Below are 21,245 nucleotides of genomic sequence, written 5' to 3' on the forward strand. Positions count from 1 at the left end.
CTGTCCTTTCAGGGCTGCACCACCAACAGATAGTGTATAGGGCAAAAGGACTGAAGGTCCTCCAACAACTCCTGCTGCAGTATCTACCAAAGTGCTTTAGTTTGTTCTTGATGACCCATGCCAAGCGGAGGGAGGCAGTATCCACATTTCCTCATTGGCTGGAGATCCTCTGCATCAGACAAATGGCTCTTACAGATGGTTGAAAGGGTCTACAAACTACCCCTCATTTCTGTCCCACCCCATTTACCTCTCAGGCGAAAACTAACTTCGGAGGAGCACTTTCACATTCTGATGCAGGAGAGTAGTTCTTTTGCTCTCTAAAGGTGCCATTGAACAGGTAACAGACTCTGAGCAAGGCAAGGGCTATTTCCTATGCTACTTTCTTATTCTGAAAAGGACAGGGTCCTCAGGCCTATCCTGGACCTTCAGTCATGAATTGCTTTTCCATGACAAGACAAATTCTGAATTCTCATCTTGGCTCAAATTCTTTCTGCCCTGGATCGGAGATACTTGATGGCGTCCCTGAGCTTTAAAGACACATATTTTCCTATACTCATCCTGCAGTTCCACATGTGTTACCTGCGTTTCAAGGTGGGCCAGACAGACTGCTGAAAGCGTACTCACAGTAGGCATTGGTAGACCACCTCCGGATGATGGCAGAACTCCTAAGATTGTTGGGTTTCTCCATAAACGAGCCAAAATGCTTCTCGAGTCCCTCACAGAGGCTTCCACTCATTGAGGTGATCCTGGATGAAGTGAGGTTTGAGGACTTCCTTCACTGCAGCAAGTCTGGGATGTTTAGGTATGCTCCTGATATTTTGGAGTCAATTCTGGATCTCAGTGAGGATGGGTCTGAGGCTTCTTGGTCTCTTGGCCTCATGCATTCTTCTTGTCAGGATCGCTAGGTGACACAAGCGAGCCCTGCAATGGAATTTGAAATTCCAGTGGGTCTAGTGGTACCATGCCGATTCTGTCCACATCTTGAGTGTGACAACCCAAGGTCTGCAGAGATGACTGACCGATCCCGGAGCAGAAAAGCTCTCCCTTCACCATCCTGAGCTCAGACTGCTGACAAATGCATAGCCACTGTGTTGGGGGCGGGGCATCTAGGGGAGGTGAAGATCACAGGCCTCTGGATAACCAGTTTCACATCATTCTAGTGGAGCATAAGGCCAGATGTTTGGCCCTGAAGACTTTCTTGCTATCTATTAGGGGAAACCAGTCCTGGTCCTCGTGGAAATCATGACCACTATGTGCTACTGCAGCAAGCAGAGCGGTTTAGTCTCATGGGTCCTATGTCAATATACTTTGTCTCTTTAGGTGGCTGAAGCAGCGGAACATCCTTTTATTAGCCAACCATCTGGCAGGATCCCTGATTGCCTGCATCCTGCTTGTGAAACATGCCTGTTGACATATGCGGGCTATGCAGTGGGACCTGAAGTCTTAGTGGGCGCAGCATCATGGGAATCCCTCCAGCATGGATCTCGGAGGTAACTGCAAAAGATCTGCAGTGTGGCTAACCAACCGCGATTGGGTCAGTGGCAGACCCCTCTCCCTTACCCAGCCAGAGCTGACTGTAGTGACAGATGCATCACTCCTGGGCTGGGGCGGCCATCTGGGAGAGATGGAGATCAGAGGACTCTGATATCCGGCATCCACATCAGTCTATTGAAGCTTCAAGTGTTTATGGTTTAAATATTTTATTAGTTTTAATAGAAACAACAAAGCAACCCCCAGCTCCCTGTAGACCGTGCCATAAGAACATCAAATGTCGCAAGTTAGAACATTACAAAAGTAAGATGCGTGGAGCGGGTCTACAAAAAGAACAAAGGGTGGGGATAGGGAACACAGAACAATCCTTAAAACCCTACTCTACCTCCCCCCCCTCGTCCACGAACAGGTGAAAGGAAAAAAAAAGAGGGTATCGAAGAAAAATGCCTCGAGAATCATCGCGCCCGCCTGAGGGTGCGTGAGGGCCTTGCTTGCGGGATTTGTGTGTCAGCAAGGCGGAGAAGTCTGAGATAACGAGGGCATGTCAATTCTCTAAATTCAGCCGTGAGTAGTGTCAAGAAAGGTCACCACAATTCCGGAAATTCAGACTCTCTCCCGCAAGAGTGAGGGAGAGCTTTTCCATGCCCAGTACCTGCCAAAGCCTCTGCAGCCATCCGGTGTGCGTTGATGGATGAGGGGAACGCCAGTGCGCGAGAATATTCTGAGTGGCTGCCCCAGTGCGATAGCCATCAACCGGCCCTTCCTAGATTTAAGGGAATATGTGATAGAGTTGGGTAAGCCCAAGAGGACATACGCAGGAAATCGCGAGATTTGAGTTTCAAAGTGGTTGTCCGCCTCATCTAATATGTGAGACCAGTAAGGCTGGATGCGATCAAAGCTCCATAAAAGGTGTGTTTGTGTGCCCACCTCCCCACAACCCCTCCAACACAGGACACTTTGTCGTGTGTCAAATTGGTGTAGATGTTCTGGCGTGTAATACCAGTAGGTAGCTACTTTAGTCAAAGTCTCTGTGAGGCCTATGTGGTATGCCGAGTGCCGCGCCCTGTGGTAGATACCTTCCCATTCTTTATGGCTAAGGGTGCGTCCCAATTCCCGCTCCCTGCACAATCGACCTGCGTTATAAATGTGAGTAGTGCTCAGTATCAGCTGTTTATACAGGTCAGAAATAAGCTTTTTATCAGAGGTGCTGGTGATAAGCCATTTTTCATATGAAGTCAGTAGGCGGTGGGCACCGGGTTTAATTTGTGGATGGAGCGCCCAGTGCCTAAGTTGTAGGTACCGTAGGTGTTCCGATTCAGGGATGCTGTAATGTGTCTTAAGTAGTGGGAATGAGAGGATCCCATCAAAATCAAAGAGATGACCAAGGAAACGACAGTCGGAGGACCGCCATGTAACAAAGACCTTAGGATCATTACCAGGGTGAAATTCCGGTTTATTAAAGAGGGGCGTCAGTGGGGAGGGAAAGTAAGTCAGTTCATGGGCAGTGCTAGTGCGGTCCCAAACCTCCATGATCATCCCCGTGATATATGAGGCATATAGATTGGGTGGTCTGTCTGTTTTCCGAAGAAAGGGGATACCTTGTAGGGTCATAGCTGCCACCGCTTGATCCTGAAACAGCCAGTGTTTCTCCTACTCGAGGCGGTACCATTCCACCAGGTTGCGGAGTTGTGCAGTATTGAAATAAAGCTGTAAGTCCAGGATCCCGACCCTCCCCCTCTCCGGCGGGAGAACAGCGATCACATGTTTGAGCCGAGGCTTGCGGCTCTGCCAGATGAAGTTCGCAAGGTCAGCCTGTGTCTGTTGAATCCAACCTAAAGGAGACCGAGGGGGAAGGGTCTGGAAGAGATACAGGATTTGGGGGAGGATGGTCATTTTAATGGCAGCTATTCTGCTTAACCACGATAGTGTGGTGCTTCCACTTTCCCAATTCCGTGCGGAGGAGTGAGCGAAGGTTGGCGTAATTAACAGCCACGGTGGCCGGAATACTGGGCGCCAGCTGAATTCCCAGATACGGGATCGAAGAGGTCGCCCACTGGAGAGTGTGTTCCTCTTGCAAATGGGCCAGTGTGGCGGCGGAGAGGGATATATGCAGTGCAATTGATTTATCAATGTTGACTTTAAAACCGAAGGCCTGCGCGAAGCAGTTCAGTTCTACAAAAAGAGCGCGCATTGCCGGGATCGGGTTAGAGACGGAGAGCAAGATATCATCAGCGTAGAGGCTGATGGTATGAGTGTCGCCTCCAAAACTAATGCCTGTAATAAGGGGTGGTTGCGAACCCTCAATGCCAGCGGTTCCATATAGAGCGCAAACAGGAGGGGTGACAGGGGACACCCCTGCCTAGTGCCTCTGCCTATAGAGAAACACGAGGACGTCTGGCCATTTACCCGAACGGTCGCCTTGGGCAGGCGATAACAGTTGTGTATCCGAGAGCGCAATTTGTCGCCAAAACGGATCACGACTTGCTCCAGATAGGGCCAATGGACCCTGTCGAAGGCTTTTTCGGCATCAATAGCCAACAGCATGTACTCCCCTGTAGTATGGGACGCCTTCTCTATCAGGTGGAGGATTCTCTTAGTGTTGGCGCTCGTTTGCCGTTGCAGGATAAAGCCAGCCTGATTCGGGTCTATCAGTTGGGCCATATAGGGTGCCAGCCGAGTGGCGAGGATACTGGTATATAACTTGATATCAACGTTTAACAGGGAAATCGCCATGTACGCGCTGCATTGTGTCCTATCTTTCCCGGGCTTCGGAATAACTACTATCGATGCCTCCGCTATCTCCGCCGGTGTAGCCCCGTCATTTGCGAAGGTGTTAAACAAATCCCGCAGTATGGGTTCTACTTGTGCGCAAAATGTTTTATAGAAGGCTGGCGTGTAACCGTCTGGCCCAGGCGACTTACCCAGCTTAAGCCGGGAAATCGCTGCAATAACCTCCTCCGTGCCTATGTCCCTGTCGAGGTAGTCAGCCTGCGCTTTGTTGAGAGCGGGTATCACAGCCGTCTGCAGATAATCGTTGCAGTGCTGTGCATCTAAAGTGCCGCCGGAGTACAGTGCTGCATAAAAGTCTCTAAAGGCTTCCGCAATGACTGTGTCATCTGTGGTGAGCTCCCCTCCAGGAGTACTGATAGCCTGCACTCCCCGTCGTTGCCTAGTTTCTCGTAGCTTGTGTGCGAGGAGGCGACCACACTTATCTCCCCCAACATAATAGGAGTGGCGGAGGCGGAGAGCCGCATACTCTGCTCGATTCTGGTCGAGTGCCGCGAGTTGTTTCCTCTCCACACAGAGTTGGCGCCAAGCCCTGGCTGCCCCCGTGGGTTGATGCATCTGTTCTAGCTCGGCCACCCGTTAGGTAAGCTCTGCCCGCTAGCGACTACGTTCTAAATTTTCGGCAGTGGAAATAGCTATAAATTCCCCTCGCAGTACTGCCTTGAGAGCCATCCATTGTGTTGGCAAAGAGGTGTCCGGGTGCTATTGAGGGCAAGGTAGTTTGTGATGGCGACTTTAATTTGATCCACAGTGGAAGCCCGGTGGAGCAGTGTGTCGCGAAGTCGCCAGTGTCTCAGCGGCGGCCACGTAGGGGGGAACCGGAAGGAGGCGATGACTGGGGAATGGTCTGAGAGAGATGCTGTCAGGATCTCAGAGTCGCACGCAAGGGTCTGTATCGGGGTGGAGCTGAGTGGATAATCTAGTCTGTTGTATGTCTTGTGTGCTCCCGAATAAAAGGTGAATGCTCAACTATGGGGGTAAAAGTAGCGCCAAATGTCAACTATCCCTAGATCCTGGAGACGTGTCGAGGCCGCCGAGGAGAGAGCACCAACCTGGCCTGATCGCTGACAGGAGCGGTCGCGAATGTTATCGAATACCATATTCAAATCCCCCCCCCCCCCCCCCCCCCCCCCCCCCCCCCCAGCAGAAGACACCTCTCCGAGTTGGCCGTCGCCTCAGTGAGAGCATTGTGGAAGAATGTTTCCTGCCCCTCATTGGGAGCATAGAAGGAGCCCGCTATAAAAGAAACACCCACCACCTGGAATTGATATATGAGCAACCGACCCTTGAGTTCTGCCTCCTTCTCTACCACCCTACCCTGGAAGGAGCGGGAAACAAGTATGGCAATCCCAGCCGATTTTAGTAGAGGTAGTAGAAAACATTTGTGTCCGAAAGGCGCGGGACTTTAGTCTATGGTGGTCCTTGGGGATAAGGTACGTCTCCTGGAGGAGACATATGTCGGCCTTAGAGTGCTCCAGGTAATGGAGGATTGCCCTGCGCTTAATGGAGCTGTTTAGGCAACGCACATTAAACGGACTGAGTTATGCGGCATGAAATGTAGCAAAAGGCGGAAGCTTTAGTACATTGCGGCCATTGTGTGGGCTAGGAACTGTGGGCATCTGGAAGGATAATCCACCCCTCCAAGGATCTGAAACGCAAAGCACAGGGGAAGGGGGTGGACGAGGGGACCCAACCAAAAAGAAAAAAAAGGAGAGGGAAAAGAGAGGCCCCGAAAATCCCCGGACCTCGGTCCCAATACAACAACCAGTTGGGGACAGTTCGAGTGCAAAAGGTCAGTTGACATTGTCCGCCATCCTGGGATGACTGGTCAGAGAAAAGAGGGGGCTCCGTGTTGTGGCCAGAAGGAACAGCACCACTCCACCCACCGCCCGCCTACACTCCCTGTGGGAGCACGCCAGAGGTCCGGCCCAAGACAGAAGAAGCAGACACATATCTCCCTGGGCGTCACTTAGCGCTGGACCCCTCATCCGCGAGGGCCTCCGTGACAGCCGCAACGGCCGCCCGCTGGCTCCTGGCAATTTCAGATTGATGCGGTTTCCGAGGGCGTCTCCGCCTGCTCTGTCTTTGCCATCCCGATGGAGAGACCTCCTTTCCCTATCCAGCGCTTTGTGCGTCATCGTCGTCATTCGGTAGGGCAACGCCCAGCATCCGGCAAGTGTCCATCAGGGAGCGGATATGGTGAAGTTTCCCATTATAGCGGAAGATGAGGCAGAGGGGGGACCCCATGAGTATGCAATCCCCAGTTGCCGAAGGTGCTCAGTGACAGGGCGGAATTGCCGGCGCCGAGCTTCAGGTGTTTAAAGCCGTTCTTCCTTTAATCAAGGGAAGGATGGTACAAGTGTTTACGGACAACATCACCGCCAGATGGTATTGCAACAAACTGGTCTGAATGGTGTTGTGGACCCTCTGCCAGATCCCTAGTGATTCAACACCTGGTGGGCTTTCTGAAAGCTGGATGTGGACGAATTCAGCGGTTGATGCCTAACGGATCACGAGTGGTATCTCCATCTCTTCCTAGAGTGGGGAGATCCTTGGTTAGATCTGTTTGCCTACGCCAAGAACGTTCAATGTCAGCATTTTCGCGTGCGGGTGTTTCCAAGGCGGCTTTTGCTCTGGGATACTGTAGGGACACATTTAGTCTTAAGTGGAGCTGTACATTGTTCCGCCCATACCACTTCTGACCAGAGTTCTCAAGAAGATCAGGAACGACCGGGTCCAAGTCATTCTTGTGGCTCTGGACTGTACACAGAGAGTCTGGTATCCCAAGCTTCTCCAACTGAGCATTGATCCTCCGATCAGGCTACCCCTTCAGGCGGATTGTTTGTGGCAGCAGCAGGGTAGCATCCTCCACCGGAACTTGTCAACTTTATGCCTTCTTGCGTGGAGATTGAGCGGCGGCAAGTGACAGCATTCAACCTTCCTCTTGAAGTCTGTAATGTTATTTTGCCAGTCAGGCGTTCCCAGGCGTTCCTCCACCAAGGTGGTATACACCTGCCGATGGAACAAATTGGTAATATTTTGTACAGAAAATGCTATCGACCCTCTTTCAGTTTCCCTTTATGATGTTTTGCTTATTATTTTAACCCTTGCCCAAAAGTGTTAAAATACACCAATATCTGATAGAGACTACTAGTCGCAGATTCCTTCACGTAGAATTATCCCCAGGCGTGAGACTGTACCCAGAAAACTTTTTTGCCCAGCATCCCTGCGCGCCGGGGGGGACGGCATCATGCGACTCCACCCAGGTGTCGTCCGTGTACGTGACGTCAGCGAGGTCACATAAGTCCCACCCCGGCACGCCTACGTCCATTTTTTCCTTTTCCATGTGCAACGCGGATCCGGTTTGTGCTCTGGGCCTGTTTAGGCCTTTCTCTTATGCTATTGCTGCGTGTGTGGTGGAACTGTGCGAATGCCTTCGGGCTTTAAAACTTGCTCGTCGTGTGGCTGCCTCATGTCGGCAACGGATCCTCACCCCATCTGTATGTGGTGTTTGGGGGAGCACCACGACTCCACTGATTGTGAGGCGTGCCAGCAGATGAAGCCGAAATCCCGGCGGGAGCGCTGGATGAAACTTCTTTCAGCTTGTGTGTCCAGGTCAGCGTCGTCATCTCGCCCGGCCCCTGCGGAGGGTTCTCGGACCCGCAGCTTCCCTCACTGACTTCGATCTTCTCCCAGGTCGCAAGAGCGCCGCTCACCACTTGGTAAGTGTCACAGTTTGTCCCAGAGGGTCAGGTTCCGGTCTCTCGGGGGCGTGGGCTCTCCGCGGGTGGTGCGGCCCCGCGTGACGTCCCCTTATCTACCGTTTTCAGAGGTGGGGGCGACCAGAGCCCAGATGGAGACATATGCGGTGGCTTTGCAGGCCTTGCTGGCTTCTCCTCTTCCTCCTTCCCCTGCTGGGACGTCAGCGGATCCCTTGCAGTGTGCAGGGCCCTCCGCAGCGTCGCCGACGGCTCCGGCCCCGGCGCCAACTGGTTCGGATCCAGGCTCGGAGGATGTGGTGCCGTTGGGGTACGGCCCTTCGGGGGTCCCTCCTCCGGACCACGGCACCTTTGCTTTGCCGCAAACTCCAGAGGGAGTCCCTGTGGTGTCGCGGGAGGTCGCCGGGGCTCGGGTCGCACCCCGAGTCCCTCTCGGTCCTCAGGACAGGCGGCGGCCTTGTCTGAGGCCGAGGTGACGCCGCTATGGCACTGGCGGCTGCTAGCCCTGGGGGCGCCACAGGGGTCGGCGGAGGGCCCATCTCGCCCTGTCACGGGCCGCGGCTGGCGGGGGACTCCTCGATCCTCCCCGGGCCCTTCTCGTCCCTCCCCGCAGGTGGCTGCCTCGCCGGAGGTCAGGTCGGCGCTGTTTCGGCGCCGCCCCTTTACCGCCCCGGCTCCGGCCGGTTCCGGTCTCCTGCGCCATGTGCTGTGTCGGAGGTCACCCCGGCGTCTCCTCCGGCGCCGGCCCGCGTTGGGTTGTTGACTCATTTTCGGACGCCTCCTCTTCTCCAGAGGTTCGGTGGTTGCTGGTGTCATCCTCGCCGGAGACGGGCCGCCGTATCGTGGCTTTTTCCCCGACGTCGTCTAAGGGCGGCTCCTCGCCGTCTCCACGACCGCGGTCTTCGCCGGAGGTGCTGCAGGTCCACCACTCATCGGTCCCTCTTCCTTCCTTCCGGCCTTGGCCCTTCCTTCCTCCGGTTGGCTTGGGGGATGGCTGCCTTAGCTTGCAGCCGTCACCTAACGAGGAGCTGCTTTCCCCTCCGCAGGGCCCTACGGAGGCGGGTGCGGCTTTCTCCCACGCTGTTTCCACGGCTGTGGGAATTTTGCGCATGGGTGATTCAGCTACCCGTTTCCCCGCAGATCATCTTCTGGAGGGTCTCCATCAGGGCTCTGGTGGTAGGGAACTGTTGCTTCCCTTCGAGGGTTCAATCCACTGTTCTCTCTTGGGGACTTGGGGCCGTCCCGCCACGGGGGACCCAGTGCCCCAGCACCTTCTGCACCGCCACCATCTGGCACCGCGTGATCCGGTGTGCCTTTCTCTTCACCCTTCGACCAGAGGCTCCCTTTTGCAGTCTGCCTTTCCTGCTTTGCCGCTGCTGTTGTCTCCCCCGTCACGGGAGGCCTGCTGGCTGGACTCCTGGGGGCGCAATATGTTTGCCTCGACCAGTGCGGCTCTGCAGGCCCTTAACACTGAGTGCTTTGGCTAGGGCCACTTCTTGCTTGTGGGACTCGGCGGAGTCCCTTATGTCTGCCGCTTCTCAGGAGGGTGCCTGTGTGGATTTGAGACACCATGTCTTGGCTGGTCGGCAGCTGGCGGCGTTTATCCTTTGCTCCGCTCTGTACATCTCGAAGGTGCTGGGTCGTGCCATGGCTTCTTCGTTTGCCCTTCGTCGCCATGCCTGGTGTTCCAGGAGAATGTTCGAGAACGGCTTGTGGACCTCCCCTTCGATGGTGCTCTTTTGTTCCATGCCCCTGCGGACTCAGCCATCCAGAGGTTCTTGGCGGGCCTTCGTCCTCCTCCTCTTCCTCCTCCTCCTCCTCCCCCCCCCCCCACCCCCCCCCCCCTTCTTCTCCTCCTCAGTGACCTGCCTGTTGATCTGGTTCTTGGAGCTGTTCTTCCATTGGGGCGGGTCGCCCCGGTTGTCTGTTCGGTGTGCTTCATTGCCACTCGAGTCCTCCTTGCTGAGGCTGTGGTTCTGTTGGCTGCGGGCCAGCTCTTTTTGACTGTGTTTTTTTCCTTTGGGTTTATTCCACCATGCTGGGCCTGAGATTGGGCCTTCTACGTTTCCCCTCTGGCTGCTTTTTTCCCTCTTCTTCTCTCCTAGTTCCTTTCACCTCTCCTCCCAATACCTATACTTTCCCCTCCAATTTAGTACGCTTCCCATACACTCAGATGCAGGCATCACCTTCCCAAAAAAATAATAATTCTAATGTGAGTTTTCTTTCATCAAAATCAGCAATGGGTCTACTTCTTGGGGGGAGGTGAGGTTATAGGACTTATTTCTCCACATCACCTTCAGTGAGGCGGGAAATTTCATCTGAACGTGTGCGTCAAAGCTCCTCAGATCGGACATCCTAGACCCCAACTCCCATTGCCTTTGTGCTGTAACTCTACCCACATCAGAACGAACAAGATATTTTTTAGAATCGAACTGAAGAGATGTATCAATGAGTGCTCTACCCAATATCAAATCCTTAACTGCAAAGGTATGGAAGTTAACTAAGATTTTTCTGGGAACTTTTCTATCTGGGTGTTGCCTAAAAGGATCTCTATGCGCCCTTTGAATTTCTTTTTCGAGGTCAATATCTGATCTGTCTTTTAGTACTCCTTCTCCAAGAAGTTTACAGATCAATGATTTAACATCGCCGTTCTCAGCTCCCTCTGGATCTTTAAAAATTTCAAGTTATTTCGTCTAGCTTTAATCTCTAGCCTCTCGATGTCCATTTGAAGTGACTTGTTCTGGGCCATCAATCTCGCAATACCTTTTGTGTGTACTCGACCCACTTCCGAGAGTGTAGCAACTTCCACTTCCAAGGCCCCAGTTCGTTTACAGATATCGTCCAATTTAGTTTCTAAATTTGCACACTTCTCGTATATCCCCTTTTGGTTTGCCTCGGAAATCTCGAATTTAGAAAGTAAGTCTCCTCTGAGGGACTGTAGAAGTGACTGTAGCTGCAGATGTCCGCCACTCGGATCCCCATGTCTCGCCCCCAGAGCGCCTGGTCATGCCTTGCCCCTGCTTCAGCATCGAAAGAGGGTGATGAGCCTAAGGCTGACGGGAGAGGAGCTGCTGTAGAGATCTTAATGTTATCAGTAACCATAGAATCTAGCTCTTTAGCTGGTTGCTGAGTTAGGGTCGAGATAGCAGATTCAGGCAGGGCTGGGGAGTAAAAAAACTCTTGCCCAGAGGGGGCCGTCTATTCAATCTCGAGATCCGGATCGCAAGTTAAGGGAGAGTACCGGTTTTCAATGGAGATTTGAGGAATAATCCGAACGGGGGAAGCTGGTGGGGGAACCTCCCCCCCCCCCTTGGAAGCGGCCACTTGCTCCATTATCGAGGGGGTGCTTGATAGGCCTCCTGCGGGTTTTTTGCCGCAGGTCTTTGTTTGTTGTCCTCTGCTGCAGAAGTTTCCTCCCCTTGGGTATGGCTAGGGTATCTATTCTACATGAAGGAATCTGCGGCTAGTAGCCTCTATCAGATGTACAAGTTACTTACCTTCGGAAACTATGTATCTGGTAGAGCCGATTCTAGCCGCAGATTCCTTCACGGCCCTCCCTTCCTCTCTGTACTGCGAGGGCTTGTGATTTGGTCTTTTGCACTCGCTTCCCTGTGGGTGGCTGTGTCTTCTATGAGTACATTCTTTCCCTCTTCTGTCAGGCTGTCCCTTTTTCCTCCCCGTTGTCACATGGGAGGATAGGTTTGTTGGTACTTCTGGCTCTTTGTGATCCTTGACGTTGGGATCTTTTGGCTGTGCCTCTGCCCTTGTTCGTGATGGGGGTTGTCACGCTCTGTGATGGGGATGTCTTCGAGTTTTGTCGTTCCCTGTGTGTCCCCGACTGGTTCCCCTTCCTTGTCTTTGGTTGGGGTTGTAGTCCTGTTGCATGTTTTCGTGACATTTTTACATATGTCCCTTGTCTCCGGGGGGGGTGGGGGAGGGCTGTCTCTGTAATGGCAGTGTTGCTGCCCTGTTCTTTATTCTTTCCCTGCCTTTGGGTACTGCAGTGCCGGGCACTGATCTTTCTGGTGTTTTTCCTCACCATTCCTTTTTCTGCTCTTTCGCACACTGTTCCTATACTCTCATAGTTTTGTCTGCTAGCTCCGCGTTGTGGCGCGGAAAAGTTCTCCGAAGAAAACTGACGTAGGTGCGCCGGGGTGGGACTTATGGGACCTTGCTGACATCATGTATGTGGACGACGCCTGGTCGGAGTCGCGTGATGCTGTCCCCCCGGCGCGCAGGGATGCTGGGCAAAAAAGTTTTCTGGGTCCAGTCTCACGCCTGGGGATAATTCTACGTGAAGGAATCTGCGGCTAGAATCGTCTCTACCAGATACATTGTTACTGAAGGTAAGTAACTCGTACCTCAGTGCACTTCATGGCTCCGTGCTTCTGCCGTGAAAAGTTATGCAAAGTTACCAACGTCAGCGCTCCGAGGTGGTTTGTATATAGGTGACACAGACGTCAGTTCCGTGCAAACTATGTCACGTGGAGCCGACCAATGCCACCTGCTGGCGCGCAGAAGTATTGCTCGAAGAAAAAACTTCTGGATCCAGTCTGACGCCGGGGAAATTCAAAGGTAAGGAATCTGTAGCTAGATCATGTCTCTGCCACGTTACTGAAGGTAAGTTACTTGTTCATCCGGTACAGCTGTGGAAACGACTGGCCCTCGGAATACACTCCACAATATTTCAGTTGAACCTCTCCAACAACCCATTGGTCTAGGGATTTAAAAATGCCAACTTCACAGGATCAATCACCCTCTCCTCGAGAGATCCTATTATTTCTTCTGAAGTAAACTGAAAACAATTGTCAGTGTTTTTATAGGTTAACCAAGGGAAAAACACATTAAAACATCCAGAAACACGCATCTTTTGGATTCCATAACAAACTTAATTTCTGTCCATCTTAATAAATATTAGATTGTCACTATTATATGCCTTCACTCCTCAGACAAAACATTTAAAGGTCTCAGTAAGTGAACTCCAATCATGTTCCAGTGTCTCAAGCTCTCTGCACATTCCTGTGGCAAAAGAGTTGGACTGTTGTTCAGATTGTTGTCAAATGCTTGTCTCCTCCAGCACATATACTACATTATCTCACAGAGACCTCCTCTTCCAAAAGCATTTTTGGCCTCCAAAATGTTTATCTCAAAACTCTCTTCTTCATTGTCATCTCCAAATGTTCCTTACCCAATAATCTCCTGCTCAACATGGACTGCGAAAGTGTTTTCTCTCCTTTTGATCAGCAACCGTTCTTCAAATAACTTGTCATCCACTTTCTAGTAATATTGCAACTCTTTCAAACTCTTTTCTCTCGACCACTCTCATTTTTCCATATCCCACATGGTTTTAAAATGTATTTCTATTCCACAACCTTAAACCATTCATCATTACTTCTACTGAAAACACTAATCACATATCAATGTAGGCTATCAAACAGTGTTCCATTTCTTCCACTTCGTCTTCCTCCTCTTCAATATTGAGGTATCATAGATAACCAATTTCTTTCTGATTTTTCCCAACCAAAACAATATTAGCCCCTGTGCATACGTAACTGTTTCTGTGGAACTTTTAATGATAATAGAGAACAAAGTTAATACTTTTTCAAAATCGCTATTTTGATAATTTCCACATGGCAAAATATGGCTAATTCCATTATATGCCATTTCTGCTTGGTTAAAAAATATGGCTTGGATCCCATTGCTTGTGTAGACTTAAAGAGAAAAGGATCAACAATTATAGGTTTTCTCCTTGGATTCTTACCATGCAATGATAAGGGTATGATAAAACCAGATATCAAAGTGGTTTTGGAAACTGCACTCATTCAGCGCTCTCCAAATAGTGCTTACCATTTTGGACATACCGCATGCTTCTCAGTGTTCAACATCTCGGTGGTTGATGGACTTGCCAAATAGTTTGGACAAGGCTGCTGTAAGGCTAAAAACCTAATTTTAAAATAATTCTTACATACAAATTGCAGCCAATAATTTAAGAAAATACCCTTATGGAAAGTATTCAGCAGTCAATTAAGAATGACTGTATTCATTAAATTCTGGTCTGTGTTCAAAGAAGAACTTCACAGTATTAATAAAATTAAGAAATAGAACACCAGAGCTTAACTACAAGGTAATATTTACTATTGTTTGGTGTGATCTGTGTGTTATAGACCTCTGTAACGAAGAATTAGTATAGTGAGGAATCTTAATGTATTACCAAATGTAAATAACATCATCAGTATGTTGAGGAAAGTGTTTCCATGTATTATTCTGTCACAGAAAATAAATTCACACATTAGCTGATATACAGAGAAAGAAATCATGACGAGATTTGAACTCTAATTCTCAGGTATTCAAGACTGCTAACAGTTATAATGTGCTGTTAAAACAAATTTAGTTAACAGATTCTATAATAAATGGGTATTTTTGTTTTGTTTATAATTAGAAGATTACATGTTTATAATTAGAAGATTACATTCCCATATAAATCCATATCTCCAATAACCACTATTGTATGCCAGGAACAATTGTGTATGCCTAGTTTCAGCCTCCTGTACTCAGGCTAAGCTGGTATATGCCTATCTACCGCCATTTTAGGCCAGTAACAACTTTTTATGTCCCAATGTACACCCACGTGGCTATGTACACTCTCACATGCCCATTTGTACCTCTTATACCAGCATCCAGTACCAGGGAAAAAACACATATGCCAGGCTTCATTGTTAATGTATTCTTGTATTGTCTTGTATGCATATGCACTTAATTGTCTCGGTTAATCACATATTGCCATGTCAGTTTCTTTATTGAACTGAAATTGTCTAATGGTTTCCTATTGCCTCATTTAACTATACATTGTCATGCTAGTTTTCACATTGCCCCATATCAATTTGCCTGACGTATACCTGCCTTTCAGATAGTGACACCACATACTTATCTACTGTAATTAGCCACATATACCAGGGGTTACCACCATGTGTCAGTGATCATCAATATTTGGCAACAAATATCCTCATATCCCAGTTTTTATCACAATATTGAAAATTGTCACATGCCAAGTACTGCAATAACGTGTCCTGTATTTTCTTTATATGGCAGGTAATCAGTGACAGTTATTGTATTAATAAGTATCTTCAGTATGTATATATTACTGTCATCAACATCCTATGCCTTGTATCTTCATCATATGTCGAAGCCCTTTGACCAAACGCACGCACATCCACAGTCAGACACCTGCACACACGCATTCAAAGAGAGTAGAAAGTTTAGGTAGGCAGTTTTAAACAATGTCAAAAGTTCTATTATGGAGAGTCTCCAGTCATATGTGCTTGTAGTAATAAGATTTATTAGAAGACATATATTTCTTTGTATAAGTTGTTGATGAACCGATGTTACAAATGAACAAGCTAATGCACTTTTCTCCCACTAATTGGCACGCAGGCCTTGGGCTTTTTCAAGGCTTTACATCAACATATTAGTAATAATCAACAACTTTTAAATGTATGTTAAAAAAACAGACAATATCTAATACGCACGACTGAAGACTCCATAACAGAACTTCTGATATTGTCTGAAACTGTCTACCTCAACTTACTATTCTAATACTTCCTATGTGGTATAAGGGGGTCTTGCCCACTCATAGGTTTACAGTTTCTATAACTAAAGCCATAGAAGGGGTACTTAGCCTCTGTTCGTTAACCCTCTCAGTAAATCACACATGCAAAGATGCACTCAAAATTACAGCCTTGTCTTCTGCCACTTATTATCTAGTGGGTGATGGGGTCTCCGCTGCTGCACAATCCAGTAATTACCAGAGAAACTGACATGGCATGGAATTGCTAAATACTGTGTAGTTGCAGAAAAAAATGTATGTGCTACTATTTTATTTTTGTTTAGCGCAGTGCATGTTTGTTGTATACTGTAGATCCTTTTGGTGTCCTGAGGTTTGTAGTTGTATTTATAATATTTGAATAGAGAGCGTTCAGTAGGTATCCATTTTTGTTACCTTTCATCAAACTTGTGTGAATGTGTTCCTCTCGTAATATCAGAGCATTTTTCTGTCCCTGTGATCACTTGTTCCCCACAGCTACTTTTGTGTGTTCCTATTGCAATTATATGTGCGATTCTTAATATTATCTTTGAATACTTACTCTCGTTCTTCGGAATCTGCCTGTGTCAGAAGGTTGTTGGCTCTTCCATTGGATCTTTTTGTCATATGGAACCAACCAACCCCAGAAAGGATCGTATGTCACGTTTTATCTTGGGGGCAGGGAGTGTTTTGATGGCCTCGACCTTACTCATTTGGGGTTTTATGAGCCCCCTCTGTAGTGTATACCTGAGGTATTGAATGGAATCAGTTGCCAAGAGGGATTTGTTTGGGTTTATTTTGAGACCAGCGGTTTGAATGGCTGAAAACACCGCATGTAAGTGTTTGAGGTGTTCTGTCCAGCTTGGACTAAACACGAATATGTCGTCCAAATAAGCAGCAGCATATTCTATATGGGGTTTTAATAGGCGGTCCATTAACCTTTGGACCGTTGCTGGTGCCCCATGGAGACAAAAGGAAGTACCTTAAATTGGTAAAGGCCGGAGGGAGTGGCGAAAGCGGTTTTCTCTCTAGCCTGTGGTGTTAGGGGTATTTGCCAATAGCCCTTGGTGAGGTCCAGGGTTGACATATATTTGGCCTTTCTCAATCGCTCTATCAACTCATCAATCCGTGGCATCGGGTAAGAATCGAACTTAGTGATGCTGTTAACCTGACGTAAGTCTATGCAAAAACGAAGACTCCCGTCCGGTTTTGGGACAATCACGATTGGGGAACACCAATTGCTTTTAGACGGTTCTATAATTTGTGATTGTAGCATAGCCGTTACTTCTTTTTCTACAGCTTCTCTGCGGGCTGCAGGAATCCGGTAAGGTTTTTGTTTTACTATAGTTGGGGTCAAGGATATGATATCATGTTGAATCATCGAGGTCAACCCTGGCATGGAGGAAAAAAGGCCGGGAAACTGGTTCAATGTGTCTTGTAGTTGTGACTGTAAACGTCTTTTATTATATACATAGAGTGGTATTCTCTCAAGTTCTCATGTGGAAAGTGGCAGGCGAGAGTTCGGCCAGGTCCTCTGAAAGATAACAGGAAGGGGTGAAATGTCCTCTCCTTGGGTCTACAGCCGGGCTACTGGGGTCTTTCTGGTTCTCCTCTCTGTTTCCGCTTTTTCTACCGTCGGGGAGGGAAGGGAGAAAAAGAAAGAGAAAAGAAAAATGGGGTCAGTGTCTTGGCCTTTTCTCCTTTTTAAGGGGCTTGTACTACCGTCACCACAGGAAGGGTTGTGAGACAGGGGTAAGGTCGGTGTTGGGATTGCACACGCACAACTCACCCGTGCCTCTATTCCCCTAAACCTCCCCACCACCCCCACCTGAACAATCCCTGCAGAGGTACTCTCCTGAGGCCACGACCCCTTCCCAGGGCCGTGGCTTCAGTACCCGGGGCGTCTTCTCCCTTCTCTGGCCCACCGGGTATGCACGCTGTATACAATATCCGTGCGGTGGTCCGCTGTGCTGGTCCCATCGTGCATCCTTCGTCTTTCTCCTTGGTCTGCTCCGTACGCGTCCCCCGCTCCTCTTCTCCGCTCATGTTTTCCGCCTCCTCTCTCTGTTCTGCTCTTGACTCCCGCTCCTCTCCTTCCGCGTTGCTAACAATCGCCTCCTCGTTTCGCTCCGTATCCTCCTCTTGCTCTTCCTCGCTCCCGCTGTTCTCGCGCTCTGTTCCTCCACTCCCCTTAACATGTGGGCATTTTCCTTCCGGATACGTCACCGGCTCCTCCCTCCCCCGGCTTGTTCCACCACTAGACCGCCACTCAGTTCCAGTGCGGTTGGTTTTTGTCTGTCCTGTCCCCACTTCCGGTCCGCCGCGTTCAGGCCCTCACTACAGTCCCCCTTCAGGTTCAGTGCTCAGTGCTTCACCATAGGTGGACACTATATATTGAGCCAGCCTCCTAAAGACAGAACAAGAGAAAAAAAAATCTCTTGACCCCAAGAGATTTTTTTGGGGGCACAAGAGATTTTTTTTTTACTTCTGAGATTGAGGGGCGACTGCATGTTACAACAAAGAGATCAAAGATATGAAATGTCCCAAGTGAGTGTAGAATTATCACTTTGGAGCCCACTATAGTATGTTATGTTGTCCAGATATGGACATCTTACTAATTTTGCTACTCTGACTAAACATAGGTGTGCTATGAGAATTACAGAAAAAGTAGAAACTCCAATTCTCATTATTATCATCAGAAACAATTTTGTGAATAATCACAAGTGAAAACTGATAATGTGTGAATGTTAATTTGTCACAACTATAAAAGGATATGTTGTATTGGACGTTTTTAGATTACCGCCGCTATGAACAAAGTAGGTATTCACTAGGCTGAGTGCATTTTGTTGTGATCATGTGACACAAAGGGCAATGCCTTTTTTAACAAGTATGAAAACATTAAAGTGACCAATGCGAACAAGAGTGTCTGTTCAGCTGAGACGCGTTGGGTATCCAATGTTCGTGCTATTTTGAATAAACTGCTGGATTCTTTGCACCTTTATGGAATTCCCGGTCTGTTTTTGTGTGTGCGTGTGTGTGTGAGACACACAGCATATGTATGTGTGTAGATATATATACACATGTATGCTCTGTGTTTCAGGAGGATACCTGGTAAGCTATTACCTTGTACAACATTGTAATAAAAGTATAATTACAAAAAATTCTAAAAAGGGAGTACAAATACATATTAAAAAAGAAAAACATATGAACACTTGTGAAAAGTAAATACACACCAATGTATCCCATTTAAAGTGAAAAAAAAACTACAATCAATTTCAAAATAAAATGCCATTACAATACATATATAGAGCTGATCTTTCTATTTTGTTTTTTGGCATTTTAGAGATGATGAAAGGCAGAAAGTCTGCTTGGATATTGTGTATAAGATGTTGGCCATACTGCAGCCATCAGAGCTGAAGGAACTTTTGCCAGCTGTTCTAGTTTTCATCACGCACCCATCTCCACAGTGTCGTGAACGAATGTATAATATCCTTATGTGGATCTATGACAATTACAGGTATGGTGTTAATGTAGTATCATTTATCAAATTGTTGAAGGAAGTTTCCACATGGGCTAAACTCGAACTATACACTTATTGAATGGATATTTTTTTATTCAAAATATGTTTTAGAATAGGTCCTTTTATTGTGGTTAAGACTGGCATTTCATTTCAACATGCAGAAAAAAGATGGCTTATGTGTTTTGTTCTAGTGAATAAACCGTGATAGTGAAGTGAGGCAAATGACTGTGAATTGAAAAAATATAACAAGTTGGATACATGTTTTGATTAACTAAATGCATTTTGTGAGCTGCTAAGTGTGATAAGTCCATGCAGTTGTACTTATTGCAATATAGTATAAAAACACTAATAAAACATGTTTAATAACAGGTTCATGCCTATGTCCCCATATCTGTGTTCGGTGCCTCAAATTTTCCTGGCTTTGCAGCAACTAAACTGTCACCGGTACATTCTTTTACTTTTGTTTTGCATTTCTTAGCCTTGCATTGAAGTTCCAGTTGCGGCTTTAGTCTGTACTTCCCTGCCTGTCTCCCATCACTACTAGAGGCCTTTTTGCCCTTTTATCCACAAGTGTCTCCTTAGTACAATAAAGTTATTACCACCCCTCTGTACCCTACATCTTGCAATCCGTGTCAACTGACTGACTTTTCCTTGAGTCCTATAATACCTTTCATCATTGCCACCAATTTTGTTCAAGATTTTCAGTAATGCATTTCTTCCCTGTAATTGGTGAGGTTGCATTCAGCTTACTACTTCAGCCCACCATCCTTCACTTCGGTCCACTCTGTCAAAACCAACAATTATATTACAAATTCACAAGACCATCTATTACCGGTGCAGTTTTTGTTGTCATTTATGGTTCCTTTGCTATGTGCGCTTCCTTTGCTATGCTTACGTTTATATCTGTGTTCCCAAATTGTGGTGCTAGCTTAACATCTTCATTTTGTCAATCTGTTATCTGAAGTTCACATGCTATTGGCTGTTCCATGGATCAGGCTGTAACTTATGCAGTTATCTTTCTACTGAAGTACTGCTTAGAACAATGTAATCTGGACTTTCTCCAAGTTAAGTAGTTGCTAGCCTCAATGTGTTCTTTTGCCTTTCTTGTCATATGTTGTCTGCAACTCATTCGATAAAGGATGGTTATTATGCATTGTGTGTCAATCAGACAATCGCTTTTGTAACCAGCCATACAAATTCCATTTCTATGAATAATTAGTTCATGAGGCCATAACTGTTCTGTCACCAGAGTGGGTCAGCAACCTGCCTCCTCCCATTTCGGAAGCATGAGGTTTGAAATTGGGACCACAGATGGAAATAATGCAACCTCAATATGCAACCTGCACTGGTAACCAAGCTAGGGAGTAGCCAGCAGAAAAAAAAATTCCCCAACTTTTAACCATATAGTGAATAGTACAGTGAGCCAGTTTCAGCGACAGAGCCTCACCCTCATTAGTAAGAGTTTTCTACCACCGCAAACATTTTTATTTAATAAGGGAGCCAAATGGTGACTTTTTTACAGCACAACCTTCCAATATATTTTTACTAAAATGTTGCACATGTCCAGCCAGTTCTCATAGGGTATTCTTGAAACCATCTGAAAAATCAAGACTTCCATTTTAAGGCTGACCTTCTCAAGAAGTGCAGGTGGGGGATTCCCCCCTGATATTCATTTAAAAATGGAGACACGTGGTGCATTTTATATCTGAAAGAAACACGTTAGTTAGATTCCTCACCTTAGAATATCCCCAGGCATCAGACTGGATCCGGAAGATTTTTCGTCAGCAATACCCCTTGCGCGTCGCTAGGCGTCGTCTGCGGCTCCGCGTCCGTCATCGGCGTTGTGCGCCTGAATGACGTCGTCGGAGTACTTAGATGCCGCCCTCGCGTGCTGACGTCAGTTCTTCTTTTTTCCGCGCCAGTAAGCGCAGATCCGGGAGAGCTACCCCTTTAGTCACTTTTTGACTAACTTTTTCGATCCTTTTTGATCTTGTCTCGACTCCGGTGCCGGTAGGATGCCTGGTTTTAAAGCCTGTGCTGACTGCAACCGCTTGATGTCAGTTACGGACCATCACCGCCGGTGCCTTTACCGCTTGGGCCTCGACCACGAAGCGGAGTCGTGTTCGGACTGCAAGGCCCTGACCTCGAA

The 21,245-nt window shown here is 48.0% G+C and overlaps 1 protein-coding gene across 3 annotated transcripts in view; it reads left to right on the top strand.

Annotated features, from left to right (window-relative positions):
* The window catches only part of PRKDC (protein kinase, DNA-activated, catalytic subunit), a 2,754,228-nt gene that overhangs the window by 1,413,552 nt on the left and 1,319,431 nt on the right, over positions 1-21,245 (top strand). For all 3 annotated transcript variants that reach the window (XM_085605657.1, XM_085605658.1, XM_085605659.1), the window contains one exon: positions 18,920-19,093. In XM_085605657.1, the coding sequence (XP_085461783.1) occupies positions 18,920-19,093 (174 nt within the window). The remainder of the gene's footprint in view (positions 1-18,919; positions 19,094-21,245) is intronic.

This window comes from Triturus cristatus, chromosome 5_1 (assembly GCF_964204655.1).
Source record: "Triturus cristatus chromosome 5_1, aTriCri1.1, whole genome shotgun sequence".
In the NCBI taxonomy this organism is placed as follows: Eukaryota; Metazoa; Chordata; class Amphibia; order Caudata; family Salamandridae; genus Triturus; species Triturus cristatus.